At 44.6% G+C, this 25,605-nt stretch overlaps 1 protein-coding gene across 5 annotated transcripts in view; it reads right to left on the minus strand.

Moving 5' to 3' along the window:
• The window catches only part of Wdsub1 (WD repeat, sterile alpha motif and U-box domain containing 1), a 32,399-nt gene extending 15,334 nt beyond the window's left edge, over window positions 1-17,065 (minus strand). The window contains exons 1-5 of one of the 5 annotated variants that reach the window (XM_028871200.2): window positions 16,877-17,065; window positions 12,072-12,530; window positions 10,944-11,128; window positions 6,869-6,961; window positions 2,831-2,924 (exon numbers count right to left, since the gene is read on the minus strand). In XM_028871200.2, coding sequence (XP_028727033.1) covers window positions 2,831-2,924; window positions 6,869-6,961; window positions 10,944-11,128; window positions 12,072-12,469 — 770 coding nt within the window. In that variant the 5' untranslated portion in view covers window positions 12,470-12,530; window positions 16,877-17,065. Of the gene's footprint in view, window positions 1-2,830; window positions 2,925-6,868; window positions 6,962-10,943; window positions 11,129-12,071; window positions 13,125-16,876 lie in introns of those variants that run through there. The other 4 variants (XM_028871113.2, XM_028871025.2, XM_028870934.2 and 1 more) reach the window with 4 other exon arrangements.
• Between the last annotated feature and the right edge of the window lie 8,540 nt (window positions 17,066-25,605).

Here is a 25,605-nt window from a genome sequence, read left to right on the forward strand (position 1 = left end):
ACCTGAGTTCAGCACCCAGAACTACACAAGGTAGCTCACAATTAGCAGGGGTTTCTGATACCTCTGGCTCCTCGGGTACCTGTACTCACATGCACATACCCTCATACACTCACACTCACATACCCTCATACACTCACATACCCTCATACAGTCACACGCACATACCCTCATACACTCACACGCACATACCCTCATACACTCACACGCACATACCCTCATACACGCACATACCCTCATACACACACATACCCTCATACACTCACACTCACATACCCTCATACACTCACACTCACATACCCTCATACACTCACACTCACATACCTTCATACACTCACATGCACATACCCTCATACAGTCACACGCACATACCCTCATACAGTCACACGTACATACCCTCATACACTCACACTCACATACCCTCATACAATCACATGCACATATCCTCATACAGTCACACTCATACACAGAATTATAAATAACAAATCTTAAAGTTAACGTCAGAGGAGTGTAGAGCCTGTCTTATTGAAGTGTCTAGGAACTTTTTTTTAATCTAAACAACAAAGGAATCATATCTTTTGTTTTTGTTTGAAAATAGGCTGGTTGTCAAACTATAATATAAATTTTATGAAAAAATATTTTAAAGTAATTGAATCAAGCATGTGCGTTCAAATCAACCTTCCTAAGATCAAGCTTTGAAAAGGAATGCTCCAACTGAGAACAGGAAATCACAACACTGGTCAAAAGAGCCTTAAACAGCCAATTAGAAACTGCAGAGCCACAGTTTAAGCAAAATTAAAAGTCAGAAGACTATTAACTGTAGCAGAGTAGGGGCTGGAGGGTGGCTCAGCAGTTCACAGCACTGGCTGTTCTTCCACAGGACTTGAGTTCGATTCCCAGCACCCACATGGTAGATCACAACCATCCCTAACTCCAGCCCCAGCACATTTGACATGTGCACTTGGTACACTTACATACATGTGGGCAAAACATTCATACACATAAAAACATACATAAACAAACATTAAAATAAAGTTAACAAAACTAAAATAAATTTTAAGTAGCACAGTAGCTGAAAAGAGCATCAGTAAAGGGGAAATCAGGAGCGAAGTATAAAAAGACGAACTGGCTGGAGAGACAGCTCAGCAGTGAAGACACTGGCTGTTCCTGCAGAGGACCTGGGTTTGATTCCCAGCACCTACAGGGTGACTCACAACCAGCTGTAGCTCCGGTCCCAGGGGATCTCATGCCCTCTTCTGGCTTCTTTGGGCACCAGGCATACACATGGTACACAGACACATAGGCAAAACACTCATACACATAAAAATACATAAAAAATGTAGAAGACATAAACAATAAAAATACGAAAGGCTAAAAGAGAAAACGTTTATAGTTGGAAGGTACAATCTGCACTTAACTGGCACCTTAGAAGAGAGACAAAAAGGGACAAAGGCAGTAACAGAAGAGATAAGCATTTTCAGAAATTGATGGAACATTCTTCTACAGATTTAAGAAGCTCAAAGGATTCCTGGCATTGCTGGCCACTATGGTTCGTACTATGCAATCTCAGTATTCAGGAGGTACAGGTAGGAGATCACCAAGAGTTCAAGGCCAGCCTGGTCTACACAACAAGTTTCAGCGAACCAGTGCTACACATGAGACCCTGTCTCAAAAAGAATTCCTGGCCCAGCAAGATGACTCAGTGGGTCAAGGTGCCTGTTGCCAAGCCTGAGGATGTTGTGGGATATTTAAGTACTCTGTGTGAAAGGCACTTTCTGATTGGTTTAATAAGAAGCCGAATGGCCAAGTGCTAGACAGGAGAAGATAGGCGGGACTTCCGGGCATAGACAGGAACTCTGGGAAAAAAAGAGGTGGATATCTCCAGCAAGATGCAGAGGGAGTCAGATGTACAGCCTGGAGAAGAGGTAATGAGCCACGTGGCAGAACACAGATTAACGTAAACAGACTAATTTAAGTTTTAAGAGCTAGTTGGGAATAAGACTAAGCTAAGTAAGGCCAAGCTTTCATACTTAATACTAAGTCCCTGTGTCATTATTTGGGAGCTGGCAATCCAAAGAAAGTCTGAAACATGAGGACTGAGTTAAATCCCTGGTACCCATGTGGTAAAGGGAGAGAACCTACTCCTACAGCCATCCTCTAATTTTCACACAGAGCACACACACCCCACCCTCACCCCCCAAATTTGTTTCTATATCCTAGCAAGCTAAAAATTAGCCCAAATGTAGTTATACCAAAGTGAATGTACAGAAAACCACATACTGAAAGTTTTATGAACATCTAGAAGAAAAAAATATGAATCACATTCAAAATGGTGAGGTTGAAAAGTAACTTTCTCTACAGCAATACACCATATAAATACACCCAACCTGTCTGCTGCATCAAAGCAAGGTTTAAGTTGGAAGTGAGTGTAATTCACCTGCGATCATCTTGAGGTGCAGGGGGAAATATCCATTACTGAAATAGATCACAACGAAGTTCTCACCTCATTGCGTTGAGGAAATACAAACGAACCATGGTACTAAGGCGGTACCATACCACTCAATGGTTAAAATTTAGAAGACACAAAATATGAAGCATAGGAAAGGAGGAAAGAACACTGGGCTGGTGGGATGGCTCAGCAGGTAAAGATGGTTGCCACCAAGCCTGATGACCTGAGGTCAAGCCCTGGAACCCATACCATGGAAGCTGTGCTCTGAGCTGCGCACACATGCTGTGGCACGTGCGTGCTCACACAATGAATAGCTGAATGGAAGCAAAACAAGGACAGAGGGCTGCTTCAGGAGCATCAATGGTTCCGTCACAGATCGCTTACCCCGACACAAGCATCTGTCCATCGTAGGAAAAAGCACAAGCCAGAACAGGGGCACAGTGCCCACGTAGTGTACTTTTATATTTTAATTCAAAGCCTGTAATTCACAAGGTGAGAAAATTAGTAAGTTGATTATGCGTACAATTTCATTTCTCTACTTAATAATGTGAGCAACAAAAAGACAAGGTCATAAAAATCTTCATGCAGCTTAGGTATCCACACAGATAGCAGATAATTACACCATAGGTTTGAGATGGTTTCAACATCCAGTAACAGCTGGAGATGTAGTCCTGAGTCTAATCTCTAGCTTACACACATACACATGCCACACACACACACACATACACACAACACACACATATACACACACCACACATACATACACCACACATACATATACACAAACACATACATCACACACATACACACACCACACACATATATACACACATATCACACACACACACACCACACATATACACACCACACACCGCACATATACATACATGCATACACCGCACACACACACACACACACCACACACATACATTCTTCAGTAATAGATTTTTTTTCTTATAATCCATTAAATCCAATTAGTGCTGCCAATGACAGATTTTGTTTTAAAATGATGCAAAGACTAGGCTAGCGCAATTTTATAATTACTAAAATTTTTAAACATGTGAACTATACATAGATTTAGTGCCTGGTAAGATTAAAAAAAAACAACAACAACTGCCTAAAAGCCTAAAAAAAAAAAAATCAGTGCTTATATTTTGTGAAGTCTGACATTATCAACACATTTTGTCTTTCTGTACATAAATCAATGGTATTTATAATTCTGTAAATCTACAACATCTCCAGTCATAGCCAGGCATGGTGGTGCACGCCTTTAATCCCAGCACTCAGGAGGCAGAGGTAGGCGGATCTCTGTGAGTTTAGGGCCAGCCTGGTCTACACAGTGAGTTCCAGGACAGCCAGAGCTACACAGAGAAACCCTGTCTTGAAATAAAGGGGGGGGGGGGAATACAACCATAAAATCTTTAGAATTACAGAAAATAAACACAACTCTCTTAAAAGTCAGCAGACGGAATTCAGTGTGTTCTGATGCCAACATGTAAAAACAAGCATAAGAGGTTATGGAGTGGTGAGATCTAAGATCTCTGAGGAGGTGTCAGACTTTAAACGTTTAACCAGGCAAGAAGGCCCACGCTCAAAGCGGGACAGACACGTTGACCTGGGAGAGCAGAGAAGAGCGTTAAGACAGCCACAGATCCCAGAACCTGGCATGAACTTTGAAAGCTTTCATCCCAACAACCAAACACAAGTCAGCTGCACATCCCAGGTGACTGCGGAACTCGCCCGTGAGAACGGCTCCTGTGAGTCCAGGACCAGGTCTGCTTGTGCCCCACAATACCATGAAGCCGAGTAAGGTTCCCACGGTGACAGAGGCTGTCTAAAGAGGCTTTCCCTGCACACCCAAGAGGCCCCCATGTTTCTGAAAGAGTGATGTAAAGATAGTTTTCAATGTATCACAGGTTTTCCTTTTGAACAATTTCAAAGTAACTGTATTCAGGATGCCCACACATGTGACTGTATTTGTATTTCTTACCAGAATTTTACCTGAGTAAAGAAAGAGATAAGGATCATCTTGGATAGACTTGAGAAGGAAGAAGTTCCACCTCCCCATCATGTTTTAGATGAAAAGGATATTACATGTAAACTAACATGAACAGTCTCTTAGTTCCTCATAAGGCTCTTCCTTACACTCTAGAACAATTCATGGCAAAACTGTAGCTTGTATTCTAGCTGAAGCTTATTAGGTAACAAATGACAACCCATTTTGAGGCATGTGGATCAAAAAGCTGTTTGACCACAAAGCTTCAAAATCCCTAAATGATAATTGATGAATTCATCAAGATATGAATGAAACAGAAGTGCCTGGGAAGGAGGCATCCACAGAGAAGCTGGAACCAATTGTGGAAGGTCAGAAAACAGGCTGACTGACAGGCGAACAGCCCAGTGCAGGGGGCTAAACCTGAAGAGGATGCATTCAGTCCCAGGAAAGCCTTTCAGATAGGACGGGCCATCAACAGCCAGGGAAACAAGGTCAGAAACGGAACGATTACCCCAGAGTCTGAACAGGAAACACTCACTGTCTACCTCAATTCCCCCGGCCCCCACCTCACAGTAGGCTGCACCAGGCAGGCAATTTTCCCCAGGAGCAACGTATATAAGGAAAATGGTAGTTGATGACAAGACATCCATCTGGCCTCAGTTCCTTCCCGAGAAGGCAAACACACCTCTTCATGCTACAGGCCTTGCGGGCAGCGAGCTCCTGAGATCCTTGCTGTCAACTCTCTAGATGTAAACGGTGTCACTGGACATCTGAAGGAAACGATGTGGAGAAGACAGATGTAGGCAGGCACAGACGGAGCCCAGGGGTTATGAGAACAAAAGGAATTTGGAAAATTCTTCCTGTCTCATTCATTAAAACAACAACAAGCTAGAGAGGTCCACAGAAATCCACAAAGATAACCTCACAATAGACTTACTAGCAATGGCCAAGAGACAGTCCGAACTGACCTATTCTGGTGATAGGATGGCCAAACACCCTAATTGTCATGCTAGAAACCCCATCCAAAAAAAGAAAACAACAAAAACCAACTATAAAAAAAAACAAGCCGGGCGGTGGTGGCGCACGCCTTTAATCCCAGCACTCGGGAGGCAGAGGCAGGTGGATCTCTGTGAGTTCGAGGCCAGCCTGGGCTACCAAGTGAGTTCCAGGAAAGGCGCAAAGCTACACAGAGAAACCCTGTCTCGAAAAACCAAAAAAAAAAAAAAACAAAGGCCAGTGAGATAGCTCAGGGGTAAAAAGGTGCTTGTCACAGAAGTCTGATGAGCTGAGTTCAGTTCCCAGAACCGACGTGAAGGTGGCAGAAACCAACCTCCAGTTTTCCACTGGCCTCCACACGCATACCATTCGTGCCCCACCCCCATAACGGGAAATAACTCTTAACATGTATTTATTTTATTTTTAATTATATATACCTGAGCATGTGTGGATACGAGCGTGTGAGTACGGGTACCCACAGGGTACCTGTCAGCCATCCTACACGGGTGTTAGAAACCGAACTCAGGTCCTCCTCAAGAGCAGTAAGCACACTGTACCACTGAGCAATCTCTCCAGCCCCAATAAGTAACCTTAGAAAAAAATGAAATGACTTAAAGATGAACTTTTAGAAACTGATGAGATAGATAGATTCAAAAAACTGAAAGTGAATGATTTCCTCAAAAAGTAAGAAAAATGCAGATTCAATAGACTGAGAGATGAGTGTGTGTGTGGCTGGCAGAATCCATTCAAGGCGTCCAACAGCCAAGTGACGAAGTTCAGAAAGGGAGCACAGGGGAGGATCATTAGAGAGACACTCTGAAGGAATACCGTAGCCCAAAGCAGACCACCACACATGTTCTGACTGAAAGACCACCCGAGAAAATGAGACCGAGCATGAGGAAGACTCACTCATCAATAAGCAGCAGCCACGATAAATAAACACAAAGATGATGTATGCAACATTTAGCAAGAGTGTGAAAACCACTGAAAGCGTCAAAGCTAAGTCAAGGACAGGGTGGAAGGGGCAGGGTGTGGTCAGAGCCAGCTGTGGACAACAGACTTTTACATCCAATCCAAGTTTCTCTTTGCTTCTGAGGTTGGTCTGTCATAGCCCAGGCTGGCCTTGTCCATGTAACACAGCTGAAGCTGGTATTGAAGGTACTCATCCTCCTGCCTCCGTCTCCTGATGGGGTGGTTTTTTTGTTTTTCAAGATAGGGTTTTTCTGTGTAGTTTTGGTGCCTGTCCTGGATCTCCCTCTGTAGACCAGGCTGGCCTTGAACTCACAGAGATCTACCTGGCTCTGCCTCCTGAGTGCTGGGATTAAAGGCATATTTTTACTATTATTTAAAATATCCAGAGTATCTTAAGTTTTAAAAAAAGGATTAAAGTCTTATGTAGGTCACAAATAATTCAGATAGTTAAAACATACCTAAGACAGGGGTAAAGGAAACAACCCAGAGTTTGATTTCACAGTCCTGACCACATGATGCCAATCGGTAAAACTGAAGGCCTTGTTCTCCACCTAAAAACAGCAAGTTAGATAAACAAAAAATTTGTAAACCAAAAGTTTTGATTCTGCTGAGATCTGCTAGTGTGACTCGTCTATGCCATGTAAACAATGAATATTTGTCAGCTGTCACTATCGATAAAATGGTTATAGAATTTCTTCTAATCAGGTATTATATAGGATTGTAACTTTACTATGAAATTGCTGGGTTTTTTTTTTTTTTTTGGTTTTGGTTTTTCAAGACAGGGTTTCTCTGTGTAGTTTTGGTGCCTGTCCTGGATCTCGCTCTGTAGACCATGCTGGGCCTTGAACTCACAGAGATCCGCCTGGCTCTGCCTCCCAAGTGCTGGGATTAAAGGCGTGCACACCACCACCACCACCACCACCACCACCACCACCACCACCACCACCACCCCCACCACCCCCACCCCCCCACCCCCACCCCACCCCCACCCCCCCGGCTGGAATTGCTGTTTTAAAAAAGTCCTTGGCCAGGTGATGGTGGTGCATGCCTTTAATCCCAGCGCTTGGGAGGCAGAGCCAGGTGGATCTCTATGAGTTCGAGGCCAGCCTGGTCTACATGAGAGATCCAGGACAGGCACCAAAACTATACACAGAAAAACTGTCTCAAAAAAAACCAAAATAAAATAAAAATAAAAAAGTCCTCTTAGGCTATAGCTCAAAGCTGTAAAAACCAATAACCACCAAAGTAGAACATCTTCCAGCTGACTTTTAGAGGTTATGAAGCTATCATTAATGAAAAAAATTAGCTGGGCGGTGGTGGCGCACGCCTTTAATCCCAGCACTCGGAGGCAGAGCCAGGTGGATCTCTGTGAGTTCGAGGCCAGCCTGGACTACCAAGTGAGCTCCAGGAAAGGCGCAAAGCTACACAGAGAAACCCTGTCTCGAAAAAAAAAAAGAAAAAAGAAAAAAAAAAAAGAATGTTAAATGGTTAATCACACTCAACGTAATTGCTTTCTGAAGTACCAAGTTCTTAAAAGGCTGCTGTAATGCACATGGAATAATAGTGAAAATTTATTTTCCAATGGATTTGATCAAGAAGAAAATTCGAATTTATAAATATAAAACCATATCAATTCAGCTGATCTGGTGGAAAATATTACACAGTTTAGGACAATTAATCAAATCAAGTTGGCGTCTCTGATGCCGCTAGATTGTGTTTTCTTAGAGAATTCAGAATTTCATTAGGTATCTACTAGATTAAATCCCCTCTTGCTGCCTATCATATAAAATCTTGATGCTTCCCTATTGCTACCCTGTTCTCGGAAGCAGATCAGCAGTCTGTTCCAAACCCCAGTCAACTTTTCTTTCTACCCACAGAGTGGTGGTCCAGTTCAGTGGCTTCACTGTACCCTCTCTCACAATTATCTAGTGTAACGATGTTATTTTTAGATTATCCCCTTACACAAAAAAAGAATTCTAAATTCCTCCATATTTATACAGTTCATCCATGATTCAATGTGTGAAAAACAATGTTTCCTATCAACGATGGCTAGCCCACCATCTTGTGAAATAAAGTCTTGTGTAACTGTCTGCCCAACCTCCAGATGCCAGGCACTCCTGAAGCCTGGCACCTTTCCCCTTCATAGGTGAGACATGGTCACCCCCCTGTTGTAGGGTAAAAGCTAAGTATTCTTCCCACCATGCTGTGCGCGCTCTCAAACCTCCTTGCCTAGACAGTGTGACTCTTTGTAATGCTCTTTTTCAACAAGGGAGTGCCTCAAAGATGTGGAGAAGGTACCTCAAAAATGGGCAAAATGGTTCCTGTCTATTATAAACCATCCTGGGAATAAAACAGCACAAAACGATCATCAAAAGACTAAAATGCTTAACTAAACTGGGTAGAGAATTTAATAGAAGAATGGATTCAAGAAGAAAAAAATCTTTGAGGCTGATATATAATGTCAAAAGGTTAAAAAAGAAAAGATTTCAGCTCATCAGGCAATCCTCACCAGTCAAGGTCTGGTGTCTGTCTAGGTGACGGCCCCCAGAGAAACTGCTTGAAAACCAAATTCAATACAGTCAAGGAATGGAGACAGGCTGTGTGCTAAGAGATGTCCGAAGCCAGGTCTGATCTTCAATTGGGTTAGGTACAACATGCTAAGAAGGCATTTAAAGACTGTGCTTTAGGGATCTGAAATTTGACCTTCACTGTCTTTGAGCCATTGAGGGCTCTGGAACAAGGGCAATGCCGAAGCCATTCTGTCTGCTGTCTGTGCCAAGCTGCCAACCACACAGCCAGCCACATGTGGGTACTGAACTCCATGTTACACATGCCAGTGTTCAAAGGCTTCATTTAACACAGTGGTTCTCAGTCTTCCTAACACTGCGACCCTTTGATACAGTTCCTCATGTGGTGGTGACCCCCAACCATGAAATTCTTTTTGTTGCTACTTTATAACTGTAATTTTGCTACTGTTATGAATCATAATGTAAATATTTTTGGAGACAGAGATTTGCCAAAGGGTTCACAACCCAGAGGTTGAGAACTGCTGGTATAATAAAAGGGAAAATGTTTTGTTAATTTGGATCTGTTCTCATTCAGACAACATTATAGGTAATGGGTTGAATATACTCGTCTGCCAGAAAAAGTTTAATTTACTTGTGCGGTTCCTTTGCTGCCTCAGATAGCTCTGATCTGAGGACAAGACCAGAGAGGGCAGAGGCAGAGTTTCTCCTCTGACACAGGCCTTGAACCAGACCGATGACTCTTTGCAATGGACACCTGCAAGCAGATATATGGGCAAAGGGTTCACTGTATGACGTTCTGCAGCTTCTAGGACGAGACTTTTTTCATTTTTTTCTCTTAAATTTTGTTTTCTTTGGGGGTGTGTGTGCAGGGGTGGAAGGTAGGTGTGAAGGGACAGGAAATGAATGGCTTCAGATACATGATGTAAAAGACACATAGGATAAATAAAAGGAAAGGAAAAAGAAAATGAACAAGGCTAACTGTTCAAGCCAATGTCTCGATTTAAAACCAAGAGTTTAGTTAGGACTTCTTGTCCCATCTTTTAAAAAAATTAGTTATGTTGTCAAACATCTTAATCAGTTTTTAGAAGATTAAATTAGTAAAGAAAAAATGTTCCTTCTATTTCCAACCTGGTGTGTGTACATGTTTGTGTGTGCACATGTTTGTGTATGTACATGTTTGTGTGTGCACATGTTTGTGTGTGCACATGTTTGTGTGTGTACATGTTTGTGTGTGTACATGCACACAAGGAACCAGAGATCAACATCAAGCGGCTTCCTCAACTGCTTCCCACAGTTTGTGAGACAAGCTCTCTCAGTCAATCTGGACCTGCTGACCGGGTTAGGCTCCTACCTGCACGCCCCAGACACCCTCCCGTGCTGAGACTTTGGGAGCACACACCACTGCGTCTGGATTGCTGTGTGGTGCTGGAGAGCTACACATGTCCCCCGACTTGTACAACAAGTTCCTTATCAACTTTATCCCCCCAAACCTTTCCCATTTCTAAGCCAGGCGGTGGTGGCACACACCTTTGAGGCAGAGACAGGGGGGGGGTGTCTCTGACTTTGAGGCCAGCCTTGTCTACACAGTGAGTTCTAGGACAGACAGAGAAACCCTGTCTTGAAAAACCAAAAAACAAAAAAGAAAGAAAGAAAGAAAGAAAAGAAAAGAAAAAGAAAAATTTCTATTTTCTATCTCAATTCCAATTTTTAAAAAAAGACAGTAAAAGCAAAAGTTAAGTCCCTGAAAATCCCACATTCAAAGAATCTGAATCTACTGTAACAAGCAGAAATGGCCTGTACAGACAAAAAAAAAAAAAAAAAAAAAAAAAGACAATTTTTTTCATATAACAGCTCTTCACAGTTCATTTTGATCTAGAAAGACAAAGGATGGTTCTGTAATAGAATGGAGAGACCCTCAATACTAATGCTGGGATGGAAACGCAAAGGACCAAGTCAGAGGAATTAAAAACAGGGATCCAGTGCTTCAAAGGGTGAGCTGACCAACCAGAAAGGGGCCGTGGGGAAAAGTCACAGCAGGTAATCCCCAGGTCATGAGCTTTCTCATTGTGCAGACACCTCATTCGATTATCCCACGCTGTTAAATCTCCACCAGAGGAGCCAGTGACAAGGAGGCTTCCATCAGGAGAGAATGCACAGGCCACCAAGGAGCCATCCTTGACACCACCACACCTGAAACCAAAGCAAAAGAGGAGGAGATGAGGTGTTCTTTATGTGATAGACAGTCCCTTTACAATGACAGCAGTTATGACAACTAGAATGGGTGACTGATGGCCACCAAATAAAGCATCTCATGCTGTAAACCAACCGACAGGGAGCATTTAAATCTATTGGCTATACCTATGAGCCCAGATCACAGGGACCAGAGCCACTACAATCCTCATCTTTATATCCTCACAGCAAGTTAACATGAACCCACTGAAACCCCAAAACCTAAAACAGTGCAAAAAACAACCAAGAGTAACAATGGCCATATTTAAAATATACAGAATGATTTTTACTGAAAAGACACACTATTACGATAAAAAGCACATTCAATTTCTGTACTGAAATCACTCAGGTAATAGCGCCTCATCTTCAAACAAACTCTATGAAAAAAACATGTGGTGCACAGTGACTCCCTTGGGAAGAGGGCAAAAGTGCTGTCCTGGGAACACTGTTCGTCAGGTAGGTAAACAAAACAAACTGATTAGGACCCAGCCATTAGTGCGGTGTTAATCACGTGCAGGAAGGAAGCTGTGCCACAGAGGTGGAAATCACAAACCTGGCTAGCTAACCGCGGGCGTTCATTTCTATAAAACGGAGACATCGCATTCATTCTGAGCTGCCTGATTAGACTAGGCTAGCCCCCTACCATCACTTAAAAGCATCCCCTTCTTCAGCTCTAAGACCACAAAGGAGCAAGTCTTTGGCCAGCTGGCCTGCCTGCTCTGCAGATGCCAAGCAGGAGGAACATTATTAGATGATTTTCACTGTCAACATCACGAAGGCTATGTTTCTAGTGTACTTAACAACCTCAACTAAAATGGTCAACTGCGTGTCTACTTGACCACAGTAAAAAGTAAGACTTAATTTTAACAGGGTTCCAGCCAGGCGGGGGTTTAAACAGCCATACCTATACAATTTGTATGACTGTGCATTCCACAAGACAACAGACCCATCAGCGGCCCCTGAGGCCAGGTAAGCCGAGTCGGGCGAGAAGCAGCAGACCCGGACAGGGCTGCCGCCCGGCTGCTCCATCACCGTCAGGGACTGTCCGCTATGCGCGCTCCAAAGCACCGTGGTGCCGTCGGTTGAACATGATGCCAAAATGTGTCCTGAGGGAGAGAAGCAGCAGCAGTGGACAGCGTAGGTGTGAAACCTCAACGGGGAGTGCGGCAGTTCCGAGAAGTCACTCAGGGAGTACAGGCGAATGGTCTTGTCCAGGGAGCAGGTAGCCAAGAGGGACGAGGAGAAGGCGCAGCAGCTGACGTCATCACCGTGATCCGCCAGTGTGCGAATCAGCTTCACCATGTTCCCCGCGCCACGGAAGACAGCCTGCGCGTTTGTAGACAGGTCAACGTTAGGTGCCAGCCTAGGAATCGGGGAAACCCAAGTGCGTGTAAACGAATCTACCCAACGAAGACGCCCACACCCCCATGTTGAAGGACACTTTAGTACCTGGGATAATTTGAGGAGATGATGGAACAGAAAACGTAAGAGTATCTCTTCTGCAGGTCATAACCACCCCAGTAGACTCGCTTCACCTTCGGAACCTAAAAGCTGGCCTCACTTCAAACCTGTTACTCTCAACTCAGAAACATTTCCACTCTTAACTGTGTCACAGGAGAGCCAAGGCTGTTTGCTTTACTCATGAGTTATTGACGGGGAAGAGATCCCCAAAATCTCATTCGAAGTGTGGTTGTGTTGTCACGGTTTGCATAAAGACACAAAAGATTTGAGGCGGGGAAACCAAGATGCCGAGAAAACGGAGTTGGCCAGACCATACACGATCCAAAAACAAAATTTAAAAACTTAAAGTCCAAATTCCTCTCTATAGCTCATAAAAATATATGGTCTGATTCCTTTATTTAAATTTAGCAATATTCATTTACAAATCTTTGGTGTTCCTGTTGTTTATTCGAGGTAAGTTTTAGATTCGCTTTTTTTTGTTTGTTTGTTTTTCAAGACAGGGTTTCTCTGTGTAGCTTTGCGCCTTTTCCTGGAACTCACTTGGTAGCCCAGGCTGGCCTTGAACTCACAGAGATCCGCCTGCCTCTGCCTCCCGAGTGCTGGGATTAAAGGCGTGCGCCACCACCGCCCAACTAGATTCTCTTTTTAAAACCAGCATATAGTTGTGGGTTTCATCATGATATTTTCATTCAGTTTGTCTTGTTGAATTTCCCCACTTTCCTCCCTGATCTCTGAACCCTCTGGAAATAACCCCCTTCTGCCTTCATGTCATGTATAACACACACACACACACACACACACACACACACACACACACGTACATGTGTGTGCCTGTAATATAGATATGCGCGTGTGTGGTGTATATGTGTGTACAGTATATGCATGTTTTGCCTATATGCATGTTTGTGCACTACACACGTGCAGTGTCGGCAGACACCCAGAGTGCCCTGGATTTGGCAGTTCATAGACAGTTATGAGCGGTTATGTGGGTGTTAGGAATCAAACCCAGGTCCTCTGGAAGGGTAGCCAGTGCTCTTAACCACCGGACCATCTCTCCAGCCGCATGTCATACATATTCCATTACTTTCTTCCCATCCCCTGAGTTTTCTCCCTTTTCTTGTTCTCCTTCCTAATTTTATGACCCACACATCCCCACCCGACACAAATGTAAGAATTGAGATCCAGAATCCTAGCTTCAACCCTTCAGTTTTATGTGTTTAACTTGGGATACCTGTGGAAGCCAGGAGACTGGAACGGGGACATTGGGAATAGGGAGACTTTAGTGGAGGAGAGAGAGTAGCTTCATGGGCTACTCAACATAAGTAGAGATGAGAGAATACTGGGGCAGAAACGTTTAAGCTGGGCGGGGGAGGGGAGCGGATGAGAGACTGGGAGTGTTAACCAAAGCAAGGGGTGTATCGAAGGCCATATGGATACCCAATTGAAAAGTATCAAAGTTTAAAGGCAGACAACTTGTATGACTAACATGCCTCTAGCTAACACTGCCCTAGAGGCACAGAGTTACTGCGGAAAAATCTGAGTGCCAGATGTGGGACACCTCCTTTCTTAGTTACTTTTCTATTGCTGTGAAAAGGCACCATGACTAAGGAAACTGATGGAAGACTTGATTGCATTTCCAGAGGGTTGGAATCTAGGACCATCACAGTGGGGAGCATGGCTGAGGTGAGTAGGCGTGGCCCTGGAGCTGAGAGCTCACCTCGATCCCCAGGCACGAGGCAGAAAGAGAGCAAGCTGGGAATGCCACGGGCTTTCGAAACCCCCAAGCCTGTCCTCAGTGACACAGCTCCTCCAAGGAAGCCACACTCCCAATCCTTCCTAACAGTCCCACCAACGGGAGACCAAAGGATCCAAAGACGTGAGCCTATCGGGCCATTCTCATTTAACCCCCACACTTCATGGCGGCTGTTGGTCAGAGAAGCCCCAGAGGCCGCCAAACGGCAGGCTCTGGCCATTCCTCGGTTGTCCACTAGAATTAGACCATTAGGCTCTACTGCTGAAAATTCCACACCACTTGGTTCCAAGAGTCAAAGAACTCAAGCTGGAACTGACCTAGAAACCTCCTCCCCGCTGGCTAGCTTGGAGTGCCAGATGGCGCTATGGAAGGCTGCTGGAGTGAAAAGACAAGTCTTACCGAGCGGAAACTCTATGAACTGTACGCACAACCTGCCAGGCAAGACGTACCCACCAGTGTGACAGTGGTGCACTTGCTGTGGGGTAACCAATCTCCCTCTGATGGGATCTGTGCACAGCTCCACAGGAGGGACTCCATGCCCAGTACTGAAAAACCTGTCCAGAATCCATGCCTGGAGACGTCGTGAGTCTTTGGGGAAAACTTACAACTGTTGTTTAGCTTAACTGACAGCGTGTCAAACTGCCCTTCTAAACATCTATGTTCATAACAAATGGCACCCTCCGCCCCAGAGAAACCTCTGTGCCAGGAGCAGTGGTGAATGCTGAGTCTCATGGCTACTCGGGGACGCTGAGAATAAGTAAAGCTGAGGAGTCAGCCCTGAACGAGAGGCTGGTACCATCCCTTCTTCAGCTTAAGGAACAACGTAGGCTAGGGAACAAAAGGAATTCTAGAGGTGGCGGTGGACAGGTGCTTTGAAATTCCACCCTCCAGATGCAGCACAGCCTCTGGGATCATAAACTCACAGCAGCTGTGGTTTTACACCGGTCCCGCATAGGACTGGTCCCGCATAGTCAAGGTCAGGGAGCGGCTCCGGAGGCACCGCTCCTATTGGCCAACGGTGGATTCTGGGAGAAGGGGACGGGTTCACTGGTGTATCCACGGCTGAGCAAATCCACGGCCACATAGAAGGTCCTGGTAAAACTCTCAGGGGCTCATAAAACAAAAAGACAAGACTATGGGAAAGAGTTTTTCAGGGAAAGTGGGGAGAGGGTGGAGCCTGCCAGAGTGGGGGCGGGGTCAAGGCAGAGTAAGGATGAGAGCAGTCAGGATGCATTACGTCCATATTATGTAATAAAACAGTCAAAGAACAACTTTAAGTTTCTTAACTAACAAATTTAACAGTTCAGGAGCCACACGAGAGAAAGGCAGCATTTGTCTGAGTCTGGTTTATTTCACGTTACGGGGGTCATTTCTAGCTCCATCCACTTTCCTACAAAAATCATGATTGCGTTTTTCTTTATGGTAAAGTGCAATTCTATTGTGAACATGTACCAGCTTTTACAATCCACTTATCTGATGACAGACCTCTAGGATGCCTCCATTTCTTGTGATATACAGCAATATGCACACATGTGCATGCATCTCTGTGGTAGGACTGAGGCCTCTGGGTATATGAGAAGTTGTACAGTTAGGTCACACGTTAGTCTTCTGAGAAACATTCATACTGATTTCTACAGTGGGCAGCACCAGTGGGCAGCCCCACTGCCAGTGACCAAGAGTCCCTCTCCCACGAAGACGTGGGCACCTCGTCCATATTGCTCATCTCTAACCACAACAGCCAAGACGGTGCCAAGTACCGAATGTGCTCAAATAAAACGTCGCTTAGTATTGATTTTCCCAAGTATAAGTGGGTTTGCCTTTAAATATTATATATGAAAACTAGCGTGAAATGACTTAGAAAACAAAGCTTCCAAAAACAAAAAAATCTAGCAGTGGAAAACCGGAACAATTAAAAATTAATAATGCTGGGGGCGCCTGATGGCACTAGCCTGTAACAACAGCAGCAGGGAGGCAGAGGCAGGAGGATGGGAAGTTCAAGACCACTCGAATCACCCAAAACTAAACAAGGAGGTGAGGCCAGCCTAACTAGTCTCAAAAAACCCAGCAAACCGACAATCATAGTGTCTGTGCCCATCCCTAAGGGTCAAGTGTGACCTCGACTTGTCAAATGCACAATCTCCTTTCCTCACCTAATTTACGGACATCTCCTCAAATAAAATCCTATATGTTCTCAGCTTCATCTTCTCCCCAAAGTTGAACAACACCCCCCCCAACACCCACACACAGTCTTAAAAACACAAACACAACACTCCAGCAGGTGCCGGGAAAACACTCTCAGGTGACGCTTTCTGGAGCCCTTCCAAATCCCCAGAGTGCAGGTGCAGCGGGAGACTTTCCGAAGCGGCGCCCGCTCTCGGCGGCTGCGGAGCGCAGGAGGCCGGGCGAGCCGGCGGGCCAGTGGGGGGTGCGAGCCGCAGCCGGCCGGTGCCCCGCTCCCGCCCCCCGTCCCCCCTCCCCGCACAGCCCGCACTCACTTCCCTCGCACCCGAACCGCGCGTCCCGCCTCGGGGCGCCTCCTCCCCGCTCGCCTCGCCCCCGGCCGAGGTCACGCTAGCACAGCGCGCGCACCGCGGGGCTCCGGGTCACCGGGGCTGCACCGCAGGAGCCTGGAGGCCGGGCCTCCGGGCAGGGCTGCTCAGTGGGCACTGCCCGGCTCGCTGGGTCACGTGGTGACGAAGTGGCGTGGGCGTGGCTTCGGCGCCGGGAGTGCCGCCCCAGGCCCCGCCCCAACTCGCGCATGCGCGCCCGCGCCACCCCGTTAAAGCGGCTCCCTGCTGGGTTTGCCGCTGGGAACTTAGCTGGAAGTATTCTTTTTCCTGCTTAATGGTCCACGTGGAACTCTATCAAAATTTTGCTGGACATTTCCCTACAGCTGAATGGTACTTCAGCATTTTTGATCACAGAAAAAAATGCTAGATTAAGCTTCTTTGTACATACATCTATCCACATTTACAAACTTCAAATACAGCTAAATAGAAATGGAACTTTCTGGGTATATGAGCCTAAAGATTCTTCAGAAGTACACTACATACCAAGTAGCCAATGACTCTTCAGAGAGGCATGGTGTGTACTCTGAGTGATATGTGTAGCGAGTGGTGTCTATATCTCCATATTCTTTCCAGACATGAGTGTTACCTCTATACCTCTGTAGTAAGTGAAGGAAGACCTGAGTGAATGTGTATATGTTTGATATGCGCACAGCCATATTAAGCAGCCCAATACCTTAGATCCATGGAAATGGGAAAACCACCCCCTCCTGTCTCGATTCCGATGTTGACAGTGTGCAGAAAAGGTCCACTGTAGCTTGGTCCTCCTGGATATTTACAGCCTGAAGACTACAGAGACGGCTCCTCCGGCGATCGGCTAAGCCTGTCTCCTTGTTCAGCTGTATACCATAAACCCTGCCACCCTGATTCAACTGAATATGACCCCCCTCCCTGTTCAATGTCTGCAATAAACACATCGAGCTTCCAGCTTCCAGTCTGCAGCCTTTTCCGTGGGAGAAGCCACCATGTGATCCCAGCTTCTGCAAATGTGTGTCTGCCACATTCATCATCGCTTCCAGGGCCCAGTCAGCTCAATCCCTGGAGGCGTGTGCAAGGATGAAGCATATCTCCATTCATTTGATTGGCTCTAATCATCTCTAGTGACATGTTATAAGAAACCTACGTTGATGGTTAATCTTGTTAATATGTCCAGATTCTACAATCACCATGGAAACAAACCCCAGGGCATGAGTGGGAGGAATTTTCTAGATTAGATTAACAGAGGTGGCAAGGTCCACCCTAACTGTGGGTGGCACCGTCCTCTGGAATGTCTTGGGCTGAAAAACAAGGAGAAAGGACACTGTTCATCTGTTTCTGGACAGGGATGCCATGACCAAGCCGTGAGGCCCAAGGTCTCTGTCACAGTGCTCTTTATCTCCGGAACTGCGAGCCTTCCTTAAATTGCTCTGGCCACGTGCTTTATCGCAGCAACGAGATGAATAACTGATGGACCCTGCCTAGACACCAGTTGTTTGTAGCACATTCACCCCAAGGACACCAGGACAGGTATATTGGAAGAGGCAAACTAGTGACTGGTCTCTTCCTAAAACCTTGGAATTTGGAAGATTTTCCAAAATATCTTGCCAAGGAGGAATAATCTATAAAAAAAAATTGAAATTTATATAAAAAATTTAAATTTGTAAACAAAATTATAGTTAGGTTCTCTGTGCTTCCCCACTGGACAGATGGACAGACACACCCTCTGCAGTGCCACTTGGGTCCTTAAGACGCGACAGTAAACATTGGGGAGGGGAAGTTTAGGATACTGGCTCCTGGTCTCTACATTGGCTTAATTCTATCGGGGTGGATACTGCCATCATCAAGGACCCTTTCTTTGACTCCAACTACATGGTGTCTATGGTCTAATAGGATTCCAGTTCCAGAAAGCTCCACACACACTGGTGGATGTGCAGGGCAGAGCAAAATCACAGCTTCAAGGCCAGAAAGTGAAAAAGAAATAGAAAGGGCTGGATCATACTGCCTGCTTCAGTGGTGTGCCCTCTGCGACCTGAAGATGTCCCGTTGCCACTTAGAGGGTCCACTACCCCTCAAAAGCACCAGGGCCTTGGAACCAAGCTTTTAACACAAGGACTTTTGGGGTGCGTTCCAGATCCAAACCACAGCAATTGCTTCTCCCTGACTTGAGTGGGATGGTAGAGCTGCCTCAAGTAATAGGCTTGTATAATTTCAATTGGTAGTTATGAAAGGCAAGACAGCTTCGGGGTACTCACCTCGCTCTGAGGAAGTCCAGCCCACGTGGAGAGTGATGAAGGCCCCATCTCTCCTTCCAGGAGAAGATCTGCCACCTCACAGTAACTCACTCATGGCATGAGCCATGTCCTGATGACAGATTTTTCTTTATGCGCTGGAGTTGCTCACACAGCTTTAAGTGCAGTAACCAAAGGCTAACTTTTCATTGGTCCTCACCTCTTGAAAATTAGAGAAATATGCTCTCTTAATTACTTTTCTATTACTACGACAGAACACCATGACCAAGGCAACTTAGAGATGAGGTGTTTAATTGGTCTTACAGTACCAAGGGGTTAGAGTCCATGATGGTGGAGCAAAGGTATGGTGGCAGAAACAGCTGAGTGCGCACATCTTCAATCACAAGCAGGAGGTGGGGAGAGCTCACTGAAAATGGCACAAGTCTTTTCAAACCTCAAAGCCCACCCCCAGCGACATACTTCCTCCAGCAAGGCCACACCTCCTGATATTCCTCAGTCACTAACTGAAGACTAAGTATTCAAATGTCAGAGCCCCTGGGGGGTCATTCCCATTCAAACAACCACATGCGCTAACATTGTTTCTCTCTGCTTAAAATGTTAGGTTGAAGCTCAATGTCATTGTTACTTACTTAAAATTGGAAGACCATTCTTGGAGTCTTACCATAAAGCTAGAGTGGGTGACCAGAAGCAACAACAATGGTCTGTGTTCTGATGGAGGCCTGTAAGCTGGAAAGCTTTCCTGTGTCCCACCTGGTCCACAGCCGCTCAGACCCAAGTAAACACACAGAGGCTCATATTAATTAAAACTGCTCGGCCATTAGCTCAGGCTTTCTACTGACTAGCTCTTACACTTAAACTCAGCCCATTTCTGTTAATCTATATGTTGTTATGTGTTCTGTGGCTTTACCTGTGTGCCATTACATGCTGCTCCCTGGATGGCAAGCTGGCATCTCCTAACTCAGCTTTCCTCTTCCCAGAATTCTCCTTGTCTACTTATTCTGCCTATACTTCCTGCCTGCCTACTGGCAAATTAGCATTTTATTAAACCAGTGTACAAAAGCATTATCCCACAGCAGAGACCTCTGTGGCCTCCCTGACCAATAACTCACAGAGAGGGATCTCATGCCTGACGTTCAAATTTCTTCTTAAACCCATGTCTTCTAGTAGCAGCACTGACCATCCACATAGTCTCCATCTGAACTCCTTTATCTTGAAATTATCTTACTAATTAGTTTCTCAAAGGCCCACACTCCTCCTCCCTCTTTTTCCCCATCCCCATGCTCCCTCCCATCCCTCCTTAAACCTTTAACACCCAGTATCCAGCCCTCTTCTTTCATATTTAGGGGTCTTTCTTAATTAACAGAGGTTAGCAGTGATATTCCTCCAGAAAACTCTGAAGTTGTTCAAAACAGTGCATTGATTAAATCAACTCTAGATTCATCCAATAACCAGAGCTGAATAATCACTTTTTAGTTATGCCTATTCTAAATTATTACAAACATATTTGTTCATGAAAGGTTCTGCAATGATATTAAAGAGGAAGATTAAAATATTCCAGGAGCAAAATCACATGAACAAAATCTACTTGACCAGAATAAGAATACAAACTTCTTGTTATGAAGGTCACAGGGTGACATTAAAAGACACAATGCCACAATCTAAGAATCCAAAGGAATGTATTCAATCCAACTCTCCTGTCCAAAGAAACATGCAGATGTTTGTTTTTCTGACATATGTAGATTTGTGGAGTCTTGTCCTGTGATAGTTATGAAGTTAATGTTTCTAGGGCTGATGAAAACATATATTGCTTAAATGTCTCTTGCTCACTCACCAAGGTGAGAGCTTCCCGCTCATACCATATAGGAGAGGGGTAGATGATTTTTCTTTTTGTCTGGGTCATCTCTAATATGACTAATCTTTCCTATGACTTTCTAATTCTTTATTTTAATTATTTAATTAATCAATTTTGGTATTTTGTGACAGAGTTTCTCTGTGTAGCCTAGCTGTCCTGGAACTCGCTCTGTAGACCAGGCTGGCCTTGAACTCACAGAGATCTTCCTGCCTCTGCCTCCCGAGTGCTGAGATCAAAGATGTGCACTGCCACCACCACCTGGCTGACTTCCTAATATTTTTAACTGATCAGCTGGCATATAACTTAAATACCATGTAACTCAGCATACAACTCACCCATTTAAAATATAAAATTTGTTTTAATATATTCACAGTTATTCAACTAGTGTTACTGTCTAATTCCCTAGAAGTTAATAAGAAAGCTCTCAGCTCTAATCTCTAGTCAAACACACTGATCCACTTGCTATTTTTATAGCATTGCCTTTTTTGGTCATTATATGTAAAGAGACTCATATAATGTGGTTTTTATGGCTGGCTTTTTCACTCAGAATAGTATCTTTAGTGCTCTTACATATTATAGTATATAGTTCTTCCTTTTTATTACCAAATAATATTCCACAGAGTAAGTAGACAGCATTTTTGTTCATGTGTCAGCTGGCAGCATTTGAGTTGCTTCCCATGCTTTTGCATGGACATATTTTTAAGTCTTTTGAACACACACCTAGGGGTGACATTTCTGGGTCAAACAATAGTGTAAGTTTCACACTGTGAGAAACGTTCAAATCGCTTTCCAAAATGACTGTGCTAGTGCACAAGGCCACCAGCAGTGCGTGGGAATGCCTGGAAGTTGTTCCTGTCTTGGTTGCAGTCATCCTTAGTTCTGAAGACCTTGGAAAGTGCACTTTATCTGCCTTCTCACTTCTACACCCATCAAGTGGTCTTGACTCCATTTTCAAAATGCCCTGTCGCAAAATTATCAAGTGTAACCCTCCAACTTTTATGAGTTCTCTGTCTCTCTCTCTGTCTGTCTCTGTCTGTCTCTGTCTGTCTCTGTCTCTGTCTCTGTCTCTCTCTCTCTCTCTCTCTCTCTCTCACACACACACACACACACACACACACACACACACGAATACAGAAATACATCTGGGTTTTCATCTTGACCTACAGTTAAGTTTGATAATCATGTGGGTGTTTTGATATGGCTAGACAAATTTACAATGGTCCAAAAGTTCCTTGGGTCAACAGTTGCTCCCCTCCACCTTTTCTTGGTATTTCTGTATCTTTAATCATGACATTTCTCTGCTGAGCCTGGGTCAAACTGTTTGGTTTTGCTTTCATGGCAGATTTCTGCTGTGTCACCCACCACCTACTAACTTCTCCAAGAGCCTCATCTTCCACTCAGATGCCTGCCTCTGTTGTAAATTCGGCTTCTCTTTGGGGGCCACTCTTCAATGAGATTTTGTTTTCTTTGAGTGAGGCTCTAGCTATGTATCACTGTCTGACCTCAAACTCAAGGCAATCCTCCTGCCTCAGCCTCCAGAATGCTGAGATCATAGGTGTGAGCTACAGCATCCAGATAAATGACGGGATTAGAGGAAGAAGATGAGAAGCCTACCAGGACTATTCTGTTTCCTTCGAACCCAGTGGCTTGCTAGCCAGTATGTTAGGATCCCCTGGGCCTAGTGGTTCTCAACCTTCCTAACGCTGCGGCCCTTTAATTCAGTTCCTCACGCTGTGGTGGCCCCCAGCCATAAAATCATTTTTTGTTGCTACTTCATAACTGTAATTTTGCTGCTATGAATCATAATGCAAATATCCATGTTTTCTGATGGTTTTAAGCAATCCCTGTGAAAGGGTTGATCGACCCACAAAGAACTCATGACCCACAGGTTGAGTCCTGCCCTAGGGGTATGATGCAGTTACACACAGTAGGAGCTACTATCTCAGGCACGTAGAACATCAGGAGTATATTCCTGCTCATACTTCATGTCCACTATGAGGCTGAAAGAACTGCATTGATTGTAGCTGGTCAGAATAAAGAACACAAGTCACATGAACACTAAGGAGCAATTAGATCTTTCACCAGCCGTGCAAATTCATGGGAACACATCTAAGAAGCCACCTACTTTAAACACTAATATAGCTAGAGTTTTCCTGCCTGGCCCACAGTCAGGAAAAATCTGTCACTCGCCAGTCCCACAGCCACTCAGACCCAAGAAAGTAAACACAGAGACTTATATTGTTTACAAACTGTATGGCCATGGCAGGCTTCTTGTTAACTGTTACCTTGCCACGTGGGCTCGTGGCTTACCAGCATCTTCACATGCTGTCTGTCATGGCGGCGGCTGGCAGTGTCTCTTTCACTCAGCCTGTCACTTCCCAGAATTTTCCTCTCCTGGTCCCACCTACTTCCTGCCTGGCCAAGGGCCAATCAGTGTTTTATTTATACAGAACGATATCCACAGCACACTAATGCATGCTACTTGCTTTCAAAACTCTTAGACCAGAGTTAGCCTATCACATGGCTCTATTCACCTCCAGGAAACAGAAACGAACACAGGGTGATGGAAAACTGAGTCTATGGTTTCCTGGCATTGATGACTACCAGATAGTACTGCTCTCTTTCTTTAAGGGGAATGTGGTCAGCATTAGAAGCAGAGAGAAGCAATCTGGAGAATTTCCTTCAAGTCCCACTTTGTATTAACCTATTCATTTTCAACTATTGAACTCCCTGGGAAACTCTTATTGGAACCCTTACTACATAGACACAAGCCTCTTCAACAAGTTCCACGAGGCAGATGTATTCAATTCAACCACTGTTAAGTCAAAATTACGATTACACAATAGTAGGATTACAAAATTCATGAAACACCGTCCAAGCGATCTATACAAATAAGAGCTAAGCTTTTCAGCTAGGTATCACACCTACAATCCCAGCGCTGGAGAGACTCAATCAGGACTGTCAGAAGTTCTAGTTAATAGGGCACCTTAGGAAACCTAATGAGACCCTGTCTCAAAATAAATAAATAAATAAATAAAGGTGGACTTTTCCAAGCAAATGTTTTAAAAGGCCAAGCATTTGTCTCAATAAAGCTGACTCGAAATGGTAGGTAGAGGCCCCTTTCAGCACTGCTCTCAGGGCGCTCAAAGGCTGAGCACCTCCGTGAGGGGAAGGCCTTATAGGCACAGTTTCGTTGGTATCTTTAATATATCAAATGCTGTATTAATGATGGGTCTAAAAATAGGTATGGCACAATCTCTTGAAGAACAGTGTAAGATAAAAGAGGAACCACTTCTTCGAATTGTAGACAAGGTGTATCCTCACTTCACTGCCCATAGATATTGTGAACGACAATTAAATCCACAAACACTAGCAAGAAAGTTTGCATGTACACCCAGAGCATGTCAATGAACACATGACTCATGGTGAGCCCTGGAATGATCCATAATTGCACTCAGATGGCCAGACAGGATTTTAAAGAGGCAGAATTAGAAAATGTATCATCATGAAAATGGGCGTATGTCTGTTCCTCAGTCACAGCTCTATGGAACAAAACAACAGTTTGAAGGGCAGAATGGGCTGTTAAATATGCATTGTGCAAGAACGGTCCTGTTTCAGAAAGGTTTCATTGTGGCTGACTATCTCATGGCAAAGGGCTGATTCACCTGTCCAGTTTCATCACGGCCTCTTTATGCGGACTTGGGTGCACAGATCATCTTTCAGGTGACTCATCCCCTTCCCAGGTATCATGACACTGGAAACCTGGCCACGGTTCCCTAGTCACTGGAAAAGAATCCCCCGCACTGTGATCTAGTTGATAGTCTGTTTTATGGTTTTGTGAATGAGGTAGCAACCACAAGTCTCATTGACTCTTAGGCCTTGATAAAATAATTTCCAAGCCTAGAAGAGGAGTCTGCAGAGTCTATTCACTTTTGCTAAGCAGCCACCCCGTCCTTCATGGCGGCTTCACAGCTCGGTAATGGTCGTATTCACTTGGAGCTATTTGACTGTCTGAATAAGCACCCATAAAATACTTAGCTCAATGCTGTACACACACTAACACGTCCTCTGTGTAACTTCAACAGGTGTGCTAACTCTGAACAAAGATGCAAAAATGCTCTCAAAGTTTCCGGTATATAATCATTTGGCCTTGAAATTGTTACCTTCCTGTCTCAGCCAACCCAGTGGTGGGATTATAGGTATACACGGCCATGCCCCTGGCACTCTTAGAATTTCAATGCCTCTCTGCTCAGTGGAACACGGTCAGTTCTGTGCTCTCTTTAGAAAGTGTCTTCGAGTAGAGGCCTGGGTAAACAGGCCAGTTTTCTTCATTGGTCCTCAGAAATTAGTCTTACCCTGCTTGTAGCCTGATGAAAATATTTCCTTTGGTTCAAATGCATTGTTTACAGCCTGGGCCTAATGTTAGTCCCAGCTCTTTCCTCATGGACAAAGAACAAAGTTTGCTTTTATCCTTTTAGATTTTTTTTTTTTATTCCAAATGTGCTCATCTCTTCCAAAAGTCACCATCTTGATACCATTTCACAATGCTATCAAGACTTACATAATTCTTGCAGTAT

Source organism: Peromyscus leucopus, chromosome 4 (genome assembly GCF_004664715.2).
Source record: "Peromyscus leucopus breed LL Stock chromosome 4, UCI_PerLeu_2.1, whole genome shotgun sequence".
NCBI lineage: Eukaryota > Metazoa > Chordata > Mammalia > Rodentia > Cricetidae > Peromyscus > Peromyscus leucopus.